This window comes from Triticum urartu, chromosome 6A (assembly GCF_056163025.1).
Source record: "Triticum urartu cultivar PI428250 chromosome 6A, HENAU_Tu73, whole genome shotgun sequence".
Classification (NCBI taxonomy): Eukaryota; Viridiplantae; Streptophyta; class Magnoliopsida; order Poales; family Poaceae; genus Triticum; species Triticum urartu.
Genome location: NC_141878.1, coordinates 549,095,491 through 549,111,405, shown reverse-complemented (window position 1 = coordinate 549,111,405; position 15,915 = coordinate 549,095,491). Strand labels below are relative to the sequence as shown.

The following is a 15,915-nucleotide window of genomic DNA, read 5'->3' as shown; positions in this document are numbered from 1 at the left end:
CAGCGCTGCTTCAGGTAGGATTGGTTGACCGAGGATATGCCATTTTGCCGCACCGGGGATATCTATAAGGTCTTGAACCCGAGGCTGCTGAGGCGGCTGGATCGCAGAAGCAGCTTTTTTGCCTTTCATCGGTCTCTTCCTACACTTCTTTACTACTAGAAGGTTGTCCATAATACGTTCAGACTCCGGAGGCGGCAATTCAGGCACTGACTCATGAGGCTCAAACCCTAAGTAGGCGCCAGTATTGACATACTGTTGAGTGTCATCGTCATCCTCATCCTCATCTATGGAGACGTCACCAGCGACTAATGGAATAGGCGAGGTGTTGATGTTCATACCTAACTGCGTGCTCGTGGGTGTGCTCCCGGCCGCTTCCAGACGAAGCAGACTCTTTGGCCACAACAAGACCCACCCATTGCAGCAATCACCAAGCCGCCGCGGGGTCTCGTCGTCATCCCCCACTAGTACCGGAGGAGCCAAATTCTCATGGCCCGGTTTGACACTGGCCACGGAAACCTTGAAGACTTCCAGGAGGATCGACTGACTGTGGAACAATGGTTCCTTCGGCTCCATTATCGTCGCCTTCCCCACGTCCACCTTCTGGTCGCCGATGGTGTACAATATGGTGCACGGGGTTTCGTTGGCCAGCAAAGAAAAGTCTGCGACGTGAGACATCCGAAAGGCAACGGAAACGGGAGATTATACATTTATTGAAGGGGGCCGGTGTGACAGATACCATGAGGGCTTCGAGCTCAGCCAAAGACGAAGCACCGCCGAGCACGTCCGATGCCGGAGCAGGTGCGGAAGCCGGTGCGGGAGCAGGTGCAGGAGCCAGTGCGGGAGCAGGTGCAGCAGCCGGTGCGAGAGCAGGTGCAGGAGCCGGTGCAGAAGCAGGTGTAGGTGTTGGTGCAACGCTAGTCCAGCTGCTCCTGAGGAAGTTGGCAGGGGGAAAGTCTGCTGCATTTTTCTAGATTTTGCCTGCTCCAATTGAAAACGGTCGGAACCAAGGTAGTAGACATATCTACAAGCACCTGTTTTGCGGCAGCTACTGCTATTGCGACTGTCTCAGATGATTTCTTTTCAACCGCAATCTCAACCTTCTTGTCGACGTTTCCTTCAGTTAACCTCCGTCTTTCCTTTCTCTCCTCCGTGGTCTCATGGTAGTACTTCTTCCACGTGGCGCCGTCTCCGACACCATGCACGCGTCCATACGACGGTCGAGTCTCCACCGGGAGTCCTTTCAATATGTTCAACGCCCGGTTGAATGGAGTGTCCCACTTGGGCCTCGCTAATGCCTCAGATGGCGAGTCGCTTTCGGCCGCAATCCTATGCTGCTCTCTCTGCAAAAGGCATAAGGATTGTTTACAAATATGACTAATGTGCAGTCGAATTGATCAGAAACTAAAATTACCAGGAGTCTAATGAACTCCGTCGTGACCGCGTTCTTCTCGAAAACCTTCTTCACTGGGTCCCAATGGTGCCGGGCCCTGAGGACGTCACGCTCCTGCGGGACGGTGAACTCCGCCAAGGGGTCTGGGATGCGCAGACTCGTGGCTTCCGCGTCCTTCTTGGCCCATATGGACCTCTTCCCGCCGTAACCACGGCTTCCGAGGCGGTGGCACCCAATGTTTTTCTTTTGAAGCCCCTTCATGTACTCTGACTTTTTTGGCATCTTCGGCCTCGCAAGCCGCCTTGAATATTTCAAAGTGCTCTGTCGTGATTGTCGGATTATCCTTTACAATCTCGGAGTAGGGTTCCTTTTCGTTGAAGATCTGATATTTCACCCTTGCTTTCCAGGCGGCCAACGCGTCGCTAAACTTGCTCATGGCGTGTTTATTTATCTTCTTCATTGCCGGGTCCTTATCTGGATCTTTATAATCCTTTTCATTCCGGCCCGGGAACAAGAATATATGGTGCAGCTTCTTCAGGAGGGAGGGCCTCATATTATCTAACTTGTTTAGTTTCTCGTCGTTGATGGTGGTGGTTGTCTGTATGATGCAGCCAATTTGATTGCCGTAGCACGCGCGCGCTACCTCGGGCGTGTTTGGCTCAAAATTGTCGTCGTCCACCTCCGTGACCACCAGTCTAGTAGTCCTGAGCTTGTTAGGAAGCCGTCGCCTCTTTGCTTTCGGTTCTATACCGGCTCCGCTACCCGATGCAGCGCCGGTCTTAGTCTCAGCGTCGGTCTCAATGCCGGTCTGAGTCTCAGTGCCAGTCTGCGTGTCGGTCTCAGTCCCCGATGCGACCGGTGGGCCTGGCAACAACATTGGTTGATCGTCGGCAAGGTTCAAAAATTCGTCTGCCGCCAGGTAGACGTCATCGCAATCACCAGAACCCTGTCCTTCATCGTTTAAATCTAGTAAATTAATTCTAGACCTAATAAAAATGAACAATGACATACAAAAGGCCTATGTTTTGCAGGAACGTTGACTCCTTACTGGTGCGGCAAATCCCGGGCACTCGATATGTCCTAGTTTGTAGCACAAGTCATGCCAAAATTCACTGAAAATTTCAGCATGACCTTTGCTAAAAAGTGGACAAATTGAGAACCTGAAATTTGCCGGAACGGAAATGAATCAACATTCCGGCAAAATATAGGCCACTCAGCTTCATTCCCTGGAAACAACAAAAGGCCACTTGGGCACAACCGAAACATGGGCAAACATAATTTAGGAATTTGCATATATCCTGACCACTTTAAATTTGCATGTCCTAGCGTTTGACACTTCAAGAAAATCTACACAAATCTCATGCTCTCTCAAACTCAATTCAAAAACCAAATATAGATTATATTTAGTTAACTACTGAACTAAACTTTACTCTAAACTAAACCCTACTGCCCTAATTAACATCTAGTTAAACAAACTCAATTCAAAAACTAAACATGCTGAACTAATTAACATCTACATTATCTACTACTTAACATCGTCTATTATTACCCTAACTAAAAAACATCAACATTATCTACTACTTAACATTAACATCTATTAACTAAAAAGGATGGGTGGGGGGCTTACAGAGAGGGGAGAGACGGTGGCGGGGAGGTGCTCGGCGACGGAGGTAGGGGCGGCGAGGGCGGGCTTAGGATCTGAACGCGGCGGTCCTGGCGGGCTCGGGGGGCAGTGAGGTCGAGGGCGGTGGCGATGAGGTCGAGGGAGGCGACGGTGAGGTTGAGGGCGGCCCGAGAGGCGGCGGCGGTGAGGCTGGGCGGCCTTGGGCGGCGGGCGTGAGGATGAGCGCGGCGTCGACGCCGGCAGGAGATGGCGGCGAAGCGGGGGTGACGGCGAAGTGGGGGAGACGGCGGCGAAGTGGGGCGAGGGATCAATTTGGGGGAGAAGTGGTGGCCGGGGGGAAACCGTTTTTGGTTAAGTCAAAAGTAACGGTAGCGCGTTACAGAAAACGCACTATAGCTAAGTTAGCTATAGCGCGTTTCAGAAAGCGCGCTACTGCTACGTCTTCATCATTTTTCCACTTTTCATTTATTTTTCTTTACATTTTATATTTTCCCTTTTTCTATTTCTTTCATTTTCATTTACTTCTCTATTCGTTTTATTTTATTTTCTTTTCGTTAGCTGTAGCGATTTACGCATAAACGCGTTGCTATAAGTTTATTAGTGGTAGCGCGGTTTTTGGAAGATCGCTACTACTATGTGTAGCCCATCGGCTATGTGATTGGAATTTTAGTAGTAGCGAGCTTTCGGTGAGACGCGCTACTGATATATGTCCATCTGCAGCGCGCTTATTTTGCACACGCTACTGCTGTCCCTAGTATAATTTTAGTTCTGTGTATAACGTTTTCCCTAGTAGTGAGGGGAGGGCCATGCCCATGAAAATCACCGAGGCCTGCCAGATCCAGCGACGACCGTGAACCCCATCCATGACCGCTGGCTCCCACGCGAGGAGCTGCAGCACCAGGACTCCATAGCGCAACCCGCACCACCCCCGCGCCCTCCACTGTCCGCGCCGCGCAGGCAAGCCCACGGACGACGGGGAGGAGGTATTTCCAGATCTGTGACAAGGTGTCGATGCGAGGAAAGGAGCACTTCAGGGAGCATGGGAGTGGAGAAGGAGGAGGAGGCGCCCCACCGCCGCAGTGGGTCGGCCGGAGGCCGCGGCGGCCGCGGCGAGGGGCACGAGCACGGAGGAGGGGCTGTTGAGGCGGCGGTGGTGTTCGCCTCGTGAGTCACAGAAGCGACCCACAAGACGCGGAGCAACATGCGCAACCTCCTCGCGGCACGTCCCTGAACAGGTGCTATATGCATTTTGTGTCGGTGATCCGCCACTGCTCCATGTTGTGCCGGCAAGCCACGATGATGTGCCTCCCGCACGACAATTTTCCTTTGAAGACGCATGAGTTTCGTTCCAGCCAGATTTTCCAGGTGATGAGGGTGACTACTGATTTGGTGCCTTTTCTGACGTTTGGTGCCGCCGTGTTGGAGATCATCTGAACCCACTCAATCATCATCCTCCCAACACTCCACACCAGGATCTAGAGCGTTGTAGCCTACCCAAGTCGCCGCCTTGCTCCAAACCTGGACGGCCACCGGGCACTCCCAGATTAGGGGAACAGAGGATTCGAGGACCCTCATACATAGTGGGGCAGAAATACATGTTCTCCCATCCCCTCCTCTGCAGCCTATCATTGCATCACAATCGGTCGAGATAATTCTGTTGGGGAATGTTGCATGGAAAACAAAAAAATTTTACGCACACGCAAGATCTATCCATGGAGATGCATAGCTACGAGAGGAAGAGATCATCTACATACCCTTGTAGATCGCTAAGCGAAAGCGTTTATCACGCGGTTGATGTAGTCGTACTCTTCACCATCCGATCACGATCCAACCGATCTAGTGCCGAACGGACGGCACCTCCGAGTTTAGCACACGTGTGGCTCGATGACGTATCCTCCTTGATCCAGCAAGCGGGAGAGGAGAAGTAGATGGGATCACAACCAACACGGCGATGTGGTGGTGATGGTGGTGGTGGAGCACCGACAGCGCTTCGCTAAGCGTCGGCGGGATGAGCCGTGGAACTACGGAGTAACGGGAGAGAGGGGAGCCAAGGGCTTGGTGTGTACTCTTGGGGCGCCCCCCCCCCCCCTCTATATATAGGTGGAGGGGCGTGGGAAACAGACCCTCCAAGCCCTAGGGCGCAGCTAAGGGGGAGAAGACTCCAAGTCCAATCATATTCCTACTAGTAGAACGCCCGTGTGTTGCTACGGGCTATAATACATATAAATGAATCAAACAAATGATTAAGGTCCTCTCTCTCTCTCCTTCCCCCTCCCTTTCTCTCCACTTGATCTTAACTCACTTTGTCATGGCGCCTGTATAAAAGCTCCCAGTTATGTGCCTTTTATAAGTTGATTACAATTCTCCATATTGTTTAGCAAGTAAGCAGTAAGAAAGGTATGTGCCCTGAAGGAAATTAGTTAATTTGTTTCTTTAACAGCGAATCAAACTATATGTACATTCAACAACAACATTCCTAGAGTTCTTTTGTCCTTCAATTGTTGTAAAAGTAAATATAACTGAGCACATGAATATAGTTTTGGGATTAGATTAACCATTATCCTATAAATTGGTTACCAATAGGAAATAGTATAACTAATCGGTATCTTGAGTTGTAAGGAGATCACTTAGAACAGTGCCTGATATTATGCCATAAAGAACTCACAATTTTTGTTGCCCCTCAGGATATAGTACACACCTTTCTCTGCTGGATGCACCATTCTGAGTTAAGAACAAATGACATGTTAGTTTCCTTACAAATTCTTTTCCAAAGGAAAGTCAGTTATGCATTAAAAGGCACTCTATGATGTCTGTGTAAAATATGTAATGGATGGGAAAGCAATTTTTGACACTGTGATTTCTATATAGATTAGGCAATGTTGTGCAGCAAATTTTTTTTACTGAGGAGGGGAGCCCATCCAATTCCCTACCACTTCATTTGGATGTTGATATTCAGGCCCAGATATTGATATTAGCATTGGATAGCCTGAATTCCGCTGTTTAGATGTACAAGGAATCAGCCCACCGAATTGGCCTGCAATATCCGTTGCCCCGCTCTGAAAGCCCGCGTATCCATTCCCGAATTCGGAGGGGGAGAGCTAGATTTTCGCTGATATTCGGGAACCAGCCCGCAACATACCGCTTCGACCTCTCCAGAAATAGAAGAGGCGGGCTCGAGCGGGAGAAGAGGTGCTCGAGCGGGAGAAGCGGCGCGCACAGCCCTGACGTGGAGCTCCCGGCAGCGCAAGTCAGATCTCGTCCGCCACCTCCTTCGTCTCCTCTCTCTCTGGCGGATCCCTTCCTCCCCCGCGTGTGGGCACGTCCCTCTCCTTCCCTTCCAGACCGCACCCACCTCCTTTGCGCTCGCCGCCCTGGCCGCCGTCTTCCCGAGCAGCACGGCGCACGGCTCCCTCTCATGGTGGTTGTCGCGGCAGGCTTCCCCACCCCCATGGGTAGTTCTTTCTTCATCCCCATGGCCCGTTCTTCCTCCATCCTCAACCCTAACCCTAGACAGAAACCCAATCCCCTTCTAATCCCCAACAGTATGTGTTTGTTTGCTGATGTATTTTTTCCTTTCAAACAGCAGGTTAATTGATTGGTGTGAAGATCAGTGGATTCGAGGATGGATCCCGAGCAGCAGCAGCAGGCAGATCCAAGGTAATTGAAGTACACATCATTGCTCTGTTTAACATGTGATTGTTTTATAGTTGTAGAAGTTTCCCTTTTGTCCTTTTGATGCTTGCTTGAATATGCAATTTGTTGATTCATAATCTGTAGAAATGATTGTTGTCTAATTATATAATTATTGTGTAGTTCCATAATGCCAAATCAAGTAGACATGATTTCATACATAACTGAAGAGAACAAAAGGAGAAAGAGGAAAAGGATAATATTGACAGAACTTTACTTTGAATCCGTTCTTCTCGGAATGGCGTACCTTATTTCACAAAGAGCACCTCGTGGATTAGGTAGTTTTAGTGATGATGAGCACAAACACACACTTAGGAAGTACTTGTTGAAGGATATGTATGATGGCTCAGAAGTGGCATGCTATGATCAGCTACGTTTAACGAAAAGAAATTTTCATGATTTATGCACCATGTTGTGTGAGAGGTGTGGTCTGCGTGATAGTGTGTATGTGGCTGTGGAAGAAAAGGTTGCCATGTTCTTGCTAGTAGTGGGTCACAGTCTGAAAATGAGGTTGCTTCGAGGCACATACAAGCAGTCTTTGGGAACTATAAGTACTCACTTTTCCGCAGTGTTAAGAGCCATTATATCTATGCATGGGGATTTCATTAAGCTTCCAGATGCTAATGTTCAACCTCCTGATGACTACAAATGGAAGTGGTTTGGTGATGCACTAGGAGCATTAGATGGCTGTCATGTAGATGTTTCCGTTCCTGTGGCTGCCCAAGGGAGGTACAGGAATAGAAAGCAAGACGTCAATACTAACATGCTCGGTGTGGTGGACTGGAACATGAAATTTCTGTATGTCTTACCTGGCTGGGAGGGTTCCGCTTCGGACTCTAGAGTCCTACGCAACTCCATGAGAACTGATCGCCAAGATGCATTTGTTGTACCTCATGGTATGGCTTTTTCTCTTGGCCTTTTGTTCTCTTTAATTTAGTATGCTACAACCAACCTAACTCACAACAATAGGAAGATATTACTTGGCCGATGCTGGTTACACGAATGGACCTGGATTTCTAGCTCCAGTCAGATCCACTCGGTATCACTTGAAAGAGTGCTCATCAAGTCAGCAACAACCCCAAAATGCCAAAGAGCTATATAACTTGCGCCGCTCTCGTGCTAGAAATGTAGTAGAGAGAACTTTTGGGTTTGTGGAAGAAGAAGTGGGGTATTCTTCGCACTCAAAGTTTCTTTGACATAAAGGACCAGGTAACATGTGTCCATTGGGTTTTCAATAAGATGCATAACATAGTGAAAAATTCTTATGTAAAGAGAACATTGTTGCAGATTCGAATCATTAATGCTTGTTGTGTGTTACACAACTTTGCAAGGGATAGGCAACATATGATGGACGACTTATTGCTGCATGAAGTGGATAATGAAATAGCTTCCCAGCCAATTGAGGCTGATGATGCTAACTCAATAAGAAGTGTTCAAGTCACTAATGCATGGACCAACTTCAGGAACCAATTATCTAATGACATGTTTGCTGAATATGTTGCGGCGCATGCAAATTTACAGCAGTAGTATGAGATGTGATTTAGCAAGATGATCTCTTTTGCTTTTGTGGTAGCTAGATGTTCGATTAGCAAGATGATGTATTTTGCTTTTGGGCTAGCTAGATGATGGATTAGCTGGATGTTCTCTTTTTTGCATAGCTATCGGATGGTGACATTTGGATATTTTGTACATCATCACCATGAGAAAGCAATTAATATATGTTTCCTTTTGTTTGTCAATTGTTATTCAAATTTTTACTTTCAGCACCATGGTTGAAGAAATAAAGAAGAAGTTTAGTAGAGATTACTTGACATGGACAGATGAGATGGATAAGGTATTGTTGGATGTCTTTGTTAAACATCACAACAGAGGTGATCAGGGCCAAAATGGATGGAAGCCACATGTATACAATGCTGCTATAAAGGCAATACATGATAAGTGCGGACTACATGTCACAAAGGAGAAAATATGTTCAAAGATGAAAACTTTTGACAAGCATTGTGCTACAATTAGCAAGATTCTTTCTCAGAGCGGGTTTGGTTGGGATTGGGTCAATAACAAGCTACTCATGGATAGTGATGATGTGTGGAACAAATATGTCCAGGTAAAAAGATGATGTTTAATTAATTTGTTCTATCATATATGCATGCAAGTGATTTACTTTGTATGTGTGTGCAGGCTAATCCGAAGGCAACTTGTTATAAGAACAAAGAAGTGAAGAATTGGGAGGCAATATTAACAATATACTCCAAAGATCATGCAACTGGTGATGGTGCAATGACAGGTGCTGAAAGTGCAGCACAACCAATAGAACTAGATGAAGTAGTCGTCGAAGCCTCTCCAAAATTGCCACCAAAAAGGCAGCGAACAGGTGATGCTATCTTGTGCATGCTTGGAGAAATGAAGGGTTCTTTTCAAGATGCTATGAAATCACTTGAGCCACTAGAACTGTCCAAGGTTACTCCTCCTCTTGAAATCCTTGCCGCCCTTGAAAAGATCCCAGATTTAGCTCGTTCAGACATGTTACGAGCATCTGGTAAACTCATCCTTAGTGAACGTTTATTCCAAGCGCTTATGGAGTTACCCATGGAGTTTAGGAAGGAGTGGCTGTTGATGCTCAACGAGAAGAACAATGTTTGATTAGTTTCAAGTGCTTATCTCATTTCTTTGTTTCATGTAATAGCTATGAACTTGTTCTACTTGAATTTCCTATGTCATGTAATGATGGAAAAGACATGTATTGTGTGCTTCATTTGATCGTACTTGAATTTTCCATGTTATATGTTGTTGTTGGCTAAGTGCTGATTTATAAGTGCTGTTGTTTGTAAGTGTTGCTGATGAAAAGTGTTGTTGTTGTTGTACATGTGCTGTTGTACATGTGTTGCTGCTGTATAAGTGCTGATGTGCAAGTGTTGCTGATGTATAAGTGCTGTTGTATATGTGCTGCTGCTGTATAAGTGCTGTTGTGTAAGGGCTGCTGATGTATAAGTGATGCTGTATATGTGTTGCTGCTATATAATAAGTGCTGCTGCATAAGTTATGTTGTTGTAAAATTGTTTTTTTGGATAATTGCATCTAATTTATAATTTCTGCCATTGTATTCTTCATATATAATCATTCAAAAAATATGTACATTGTAGTCCTGTTGTATATGTACATATTGGATACAATGTAGTTTCAAACATTACATCAAAGTTCAATTTTCATCATATGACAAATATAGGCAATTCCAATGTAGAGAATGACCATCCAAACTAGTTTCTGAATTGAGCCTCTCAGCCGAATTCCAAGTGGCAATTTTGTGCACATCCAAACAACAGAATTCATGTTCAATGTCAATATCAATGTCAAGAAGATTTGATATTGGGTCCAATTCAATGCCATGGCCCTGAATATCAACATCCAAACAGAGAAGGAGAGCTTGTATTGTTGGGTGGGAGTTGCTTTCCATGTTGTTAAGGGGAAAAGGTAGTATCCTTCAACCGCTTTAGTTTGCAATGACATCAGTTTTGACATTCTCACTGGTAATATCCCTTTTGCAAATGCTCTGTCATATAGAGTTATCTATTGTTGACCCTTCCAATTAATAACCATGATTCTTGCATTAAAATCCATGGAGATTGGACTATGTGTAGGCAGCCAATCACATCGTAGGATTATGCCATAGCCTTTCAGTGGTAATACTTTGAAATCATTAGAGAATTCATGGCCTTGGGTCTTATACTTGGCAACAGGTATATGGGATCCTATTTTTTAACTCCCCCTCTAAGAATAGATTGCAGAGTATTTTTCACTGTAGAACAACTGTTTTTTGTCGTAAACTTCATGTATATGAAGGTTTGTGTACTGCCAGAGTCCACCAGAGCAATTCCGCTTTTTCCTCCAACTTCCACAGGCAATGTGAATGCCGCTACGATGCTTTTTCCACGCACTACTTGTATTGATATCTGCATCAATTGCTCTTCTTCAGTGGGTGAAGTAACAGGACTGTCATATTCTATAGCATTACCCACTCATCATTATTAGTGTCCTCCTCTTCTGTGGCCATAAGGTTGAGAGTTTTATATTGGGCACATATATGCCCTAGAAACCATCTCTGGCCATAGTATCTGCATTGGCCTGGCTCTATGAATCTGTGCTCTGTTCTGACCACAGGTTTTTCTCCTGATTTAGGAACTACAGCTTTAGGTTTTGGTTTGTTCGAAACAGCAAGATTAGGATTGTTTTCCGCAAACATATAGCGATTTTTTGGCACTCAAGTTAAGATACATTGCATGTTCTCTTATGTGTAGTTTCATTTGTATCCATGCGGGCTGCATGGCTGGCAGGTGCATGGGGGCGGACCTGAAGAAGCTTGCTGCGAACATCCGCGAGATGCGGGACATGGTTGCAGTTATGCAAGAGCAGGAGGAACGGTAAGCAAGCAACTCCTCATTATTCTTGCGTGATACATTTGGACGCATGTAATGCTCTGATACTCAGACTAAAACCCATGGCCTCCTCCTAACCTGCAGGTTCCAGCGCCATGAGGAGATCCAGAAGAAGATCTCCTACGTCCTTATACCCAGCGCCATCGCCTTCTTCATATTTGGCCTTGAGAACAAGGAGAAGGCCTCGACAGAGTAGATTCGTCGATGGTGGAAACCGGGGGGCCTTCGTCCTGTAGTCAGTGGTGTATAGAGAAAAGGAATTTCACGGCATGGAAGTTTTGTAACTGCCTGGTTGGTTGCTACCTGAAACGATCCTATGTAGCGTCAGTCACTAGGGCTTTGGGTCAGATCATCTGGAGAAGTTTTTTGGTTTGAACGAAAGGTTTTTGACTGGCTGGAACCCTCTTCCCTGGTGTTGAAGCTGGACGCGCTTTATCTGGCGGCCCTGCCTACCGCGTACATTCCATTGGCACCGCGGGCAGCAGCAGGCGCAGTGCGTGCTCCCTCCCCACCCTAGCAGCAATGTGGCATCTGATCCGCAGCGCAGCGCATTACTCTCTAATGCGCGGCAGGTCACACGGTCGAGGCCACCACACGCGCGCCAGAGGCAGAGAGATAAGCTTTGGCCCCGTGTATTAATCATCGCTTGCACAGAAAGTATTAGTAGTACGTAGTAGTAGATTTTACTGCAAGAGTAGAAGTCACTCGGCATTACCATCTTTAACAACCAATGATAAGATGACTAACCAAGCCGTGGCTGGCAGTAATCAGGGGTTCACACTGGCTGGTATGAGCTGGGGCGCAGACAACCCCGGACATCTGGACAGAAGCACTATGGCAACTTCTTTTACCCAACAGTGCAGACAACTTCGATTAGTGGAGGCTGTTCATCATACAACAACAGGATTTTGCCAGCCATGCCCATCCCAGCTGAACAGTCAGGTCGGTGACACCGTCACTTCCTTCTGTTTTACACGCTTCATATTATGATCCCAGCTCAAAAGCAGTTACAGAAGGGGAGCCGAAAAACAGAGAGAAACAAACAGCTAAGACTGAAGAAGGCCAAAAGAGCAGCATATTTACAGTGAACTGAGAGTGCATCTCCCCTAATTCAGTGAACTCTGCTATTTCTTGAAACAATTAGCGAAAATGCTACACTGCAGTTTGCATCATGTTCAGTCTACTCTGTGTTCTGTGATATCGCCTCGCCGAACTTGAGGAAGAGCTCGGCGTCGGACGCACTCGATGAGTTGGCACAGGAGAGGGCGCTGCTGCCTCTCAGGCTGACATACTCGTTGACGTAGCTCGGGGTTGTCGACGACTGGGGCGACGCCGGCGGCTGCGCCGGCTTCGGGGGTGCTTCTGGGCAGACCAGGCAGCTGAGGACGTGCATGACGTCATGCGTCGTTGGTCGGTCGGATGGCTGCCGCTTGCTGCAGAGGAGCGCCAGCTGGAACATCCTCTTGACCTCGCTAAGATCCTTGCATGTGGCGGTGATGTCTGGGTCGACCATCTCCATCACGGTGTTGTCCGCGGCTTTGGATAGGATCTGCAAGGGAGAACAACCAATGAGCATAACGACACTGGTGCAAGACAGAAAGTTTATAACAGTTAAAACTAACTATGCACATCTGCATTGTTCCCTACACAACATGGGCATCTTATGTTCAACAGGGAAGTTTTACACAATTTTTCAGTGTAGACACCAGCAAAGCCCTCCACTTTGTTTCCGGTTTACGGAAAAAAGTACATCCGGACCGATCGGCAGATCGATACAGGACCGCGTTCGATGGCAAAACACGTCCGGACCGCACGGTCCGGACTGTTTTGGCCGGTTTGAGGGTTGACTTTGGAAATTTTCTAAGTTAGTTTTGTCGATCACGAATTTGATCGCTTCAGGGTTTTTTTCATCGCTTAGGCATGGCTTTGGTCTTGTATGACTTTGCTATTTGCCGGCGTTTTTGTGTGTGTGCGTTGATGTTGGTTGTGTGCATCCTAACTATGTAGTGGCCGGGTGTGTGCTCATTATGGTTGTATCCTCTTGATGCTTCATTTTTTTGAGTAATAAAATCCACCTTTTCTCAAAAACAGCTAGTAAATATCCTGGCTCAATTCGGTTGAGATCTAAGGAGCCGGTCCTCTTCATATGTAAATGAGCTCACCACTATTGATATATTCAAGTAAAAGATTGTCTAAAATATTGATGTTAAGGGGGGTGGGTAAGGTGAAAAATAATACAAATATCATTGTTCATACGCATGATACAAAGGAAATCATGACCATGGGGTAGGCCCTGGCCCTGCTGGCCACCCCATGTCTACTATAGTAAATATCCTAGCTCAAGTCATTTGGGAACTCCTATTTAAGGAGCCGATTCTCACCATTTGGAAATGAACTCAACACTATTGATATATTCATCTAAAGAATAGCTTCAGCACGCTGAACACCCAGTCTCCCTCTCTCGTCCAGAGCTCCTTGTTGCCTAGTGTGCTCATAGCACTATCGAGTACTAGTAGTTTGGCCTGAGCACAAACGATACTCTGTACAAATAGGAGGTACCGGGAGAAGGTTGCTGTGAACATTCGCGTGATGAGAGAAACGACTGAAATTATGCAAGAGCAGGAGGAACTCCTCATTGTTCATGCACGATACATATGCCCACATGTATGCGTGGTCTCCTCTTAACTTGCAGCTTCGAGCGTAGGGAGCAGTTCCACAAGAGATCGTCCTGCGTTCTCATTCCTGGTGCCATCGCGTTCTTCGTCTTTGGCCCGGACAAGAAGAGGGAGCCCTCGCCGGAAGGGGCAATCGGGCGTCTAGCTTCAACCATAAAAACTTCGGACCTTCTTCATGTGATCATTCAGTGGTAACGGAAGGTTCTTTAACTGTTTGATTGGTTGCTACGTTTAGCTTGTGCGGCTTTTTGACCACCCAGTTTGGAGGCGGACGTGAAATGATACTATGTATGTAGTACTAGTAGCAATCACTAGGGGAGTTGGATCATCCGGAGAACTTGGAACGAAGTCTTTTTGCTGCCTCTGAGGTGTTGTTTTGAATGGAAGTCGAAACAACCTTCCAATGTGGTTTTTGACTGGCCGGAACGCTGGTGTTGAGGAAAGGAATGCACTATCCTAACCTTCATGCTGCAGGTTTTTGTTTCCGCTGATGATACCGGGAGCTACTCCATTTCCTTCGATCTCTGTTGCCCCAGGCCGCCCGCATGCATTCCCTTGGCACCGCCGGCGGCAGCAGGCGCAGTGCGCACTCCCCACCCTAGTAGCAATGGCATCTGATCCGCCCCGCGGCGCAGCGTATTACTCTCTGCGCCGGCGGGCCATGAGGAACAGTCGAGTCCACCACACCCACATGCGTGGTAGAGCCTGGCAGAGAGATAACCTTTGGCCCGCATCGTTCACACAGAAGGTATACTGGATTTTACTGCAAGAGTAGGATTCCTCGGCCAGTGATAAGCTGAAACCATGCTGTGGCTTGTTCGCTAGGAGTAATCAGGTGAACTGGGGTGTAGACAACCCGGGAGATCTGGACACAAGCACTATGAGATCTTTTTTTCACCAACAGCATTTCGATTGGTGGAGGCTGTTCATACAACAACAGAATGTCACTAGCACAGTATGTGTCGCCCCAACTGAACGAGCAGGTCAGTGACAGCGTAAAAGCAGCACTGCCCGCCTGGCTGCATTCCTTCCACCCGCTTCTTTTCGGTGTTTTACAAACTTACAGCAGTCGCAAAAGAGAAGCCGAAAAGGAGAGAGAAACAAACACCTAAGGTCGAAGAAAAGCAAAATGGGCAGCATATATTTACAGTGAACTGGGCATCTCCCCAAATTGAAAACTTCAGTCTCCTCTACTATTTTCTGGAACAATTAGCGAAAATGGGACTATCAGGAGGTCAGGTCAGTCTACTCTGTGTTCTGCGATATCGCCTCACCGAACTTGAGGAAGAGCTCCGCGTCGGACACGCTCGACGAGTTGGCGCAGGAGAGGGCGGTGCCGCTTCTCAGGCTGACGTACTCGTTCACGTAGCTCGGGGCTGTCGACGACTGGGGCGACGCCGGTGGCTGCGCCGGTTTCGGGGGCGCTTCTGGGCAGAGCAGGCAGCTGAGGACGTGCACGACGTCGTGCATCGTCGGTCGGTCCGATGGCTGCCGCTTGTTGCAGAGGAGCGCCAGCTGGAACATCCTCTTGACCTCGCCGAGATCCTTGCATGTCGCGGTGATGTCTGGGTCGACCATCTCCATCACGGTGTTGTCTGTGGCCTTGGATAGGATCTGCAAGTGGAGCACAACCAATGAGCATAACGACACTGGTGCAAGACAGAAAGTTTATAACAGTTAAAACTAACTATGCACATCTGCATTGTTCCCTACACAACATGGGCATCTTATGTTCAACAGGAAAGTTTTACACAATTTTTCAGTGTAGACACCAGCAAAGCCCTCCACTTTATTTCCGGTTTACGGGAAAAAGTACATCCGGACCGATCGGCAGATCGATGCAGGACCGCGTTCGATGGGTCCGGACGTGTTTTGGCCGGTTTGAGGGTCGACTTTGGAAATTTCCTAAGTTAGTTTTGTCAATCACGAATTTGATCGCTTCAGGGTTTTTTTCATCGCTTAGGCATGGCTTTGGTCTTGTATGACTTTGCTATTTACCGGTGTTTTTGTGTGTGTGCGTTGATATTGGCTGTGTGCATCCTAACTATACAGAGACCGGGTGTGTGTTCATTGTGGTTGTATCCTCTTGATGCTTCATTTTGAGTA

General features: G+C 47.3%; 1 protein-coding gene and 2 pseudogenes across 3 annotated transcripts; 1 reads left to right on the top strand and 2 right to left on the bottom strand.

The window, feature by feature from the left end:
• Positions 1 to 1,249: 1,249 nt before the first annotated feature.
• On the bottom strand, positions 1,250 to 2,354 carry LOC147966219 (uncharacterized; annotated as a pseudogene).
• A 3,765-nt stretch (positions 2,355 to 6,119) lies between these two features.
• On the top strand, positions 6,120 to 9,456 carry LOC147966218 (uncharacterized). Of its 3 annotated transcripts, none has more exons than XM_087528738.1 (4): positions 6,120 to 6,466; positions 6,598 to 6,671; positions 6,828 to 7,600; positions 7,674 to 7,985. In XM_087528738.1, the coding sequence occupies exons 2-4, from the start codon at positions 6,637 to 6,639 to the stop codon at positions 7,898 to 7,900; spliced, it is 1,035 nt and encodes a 344-aa protein (XP_087384864.1). In that variant the 5' UTR covers positions 6,120 to 6,466; positions 6,598 to 6,636; the 3' UTR covers positions 7,901 to 7,985. The 3 variants fall into 3 exon arrangements, with proteins under 3 accessions (XP_087384864.1, XP_087384866.1, XP_087384865.1); XM_087528740.1 differs by lacking the exons at positions 6,828 to 7,600; positions 7,674 to 7,985 and adding exons at positions 8,469 to 8,808; positions 8,883 to 9,456 and having other exon boundaries at positions 6,147 to 6,466; positions 6,601 to 6,671; XM_087528739.1 differs by lacking the exons at positions 6,828 to 7,600; positions 7,674 to 7,985 and adding exons at positions 8,469 to 8,808; positions 8,883 to 9,456 and having other exon boundaries at positions 6,147 to 6,466.
• A 2,858-nt stretch (positions 9,457 to 12,314) lies between these two features.
• On the bottom strand, positions 12,315 to 13,886 carry LOC147966217 (LRR receptor-like serine/threonine-protein kinase ER2 pseudogene; annotated as a pseudogene).
• Between the last annotated feature and the right edge of the window lie 2,029 nt (positions 13,887 to 15,915).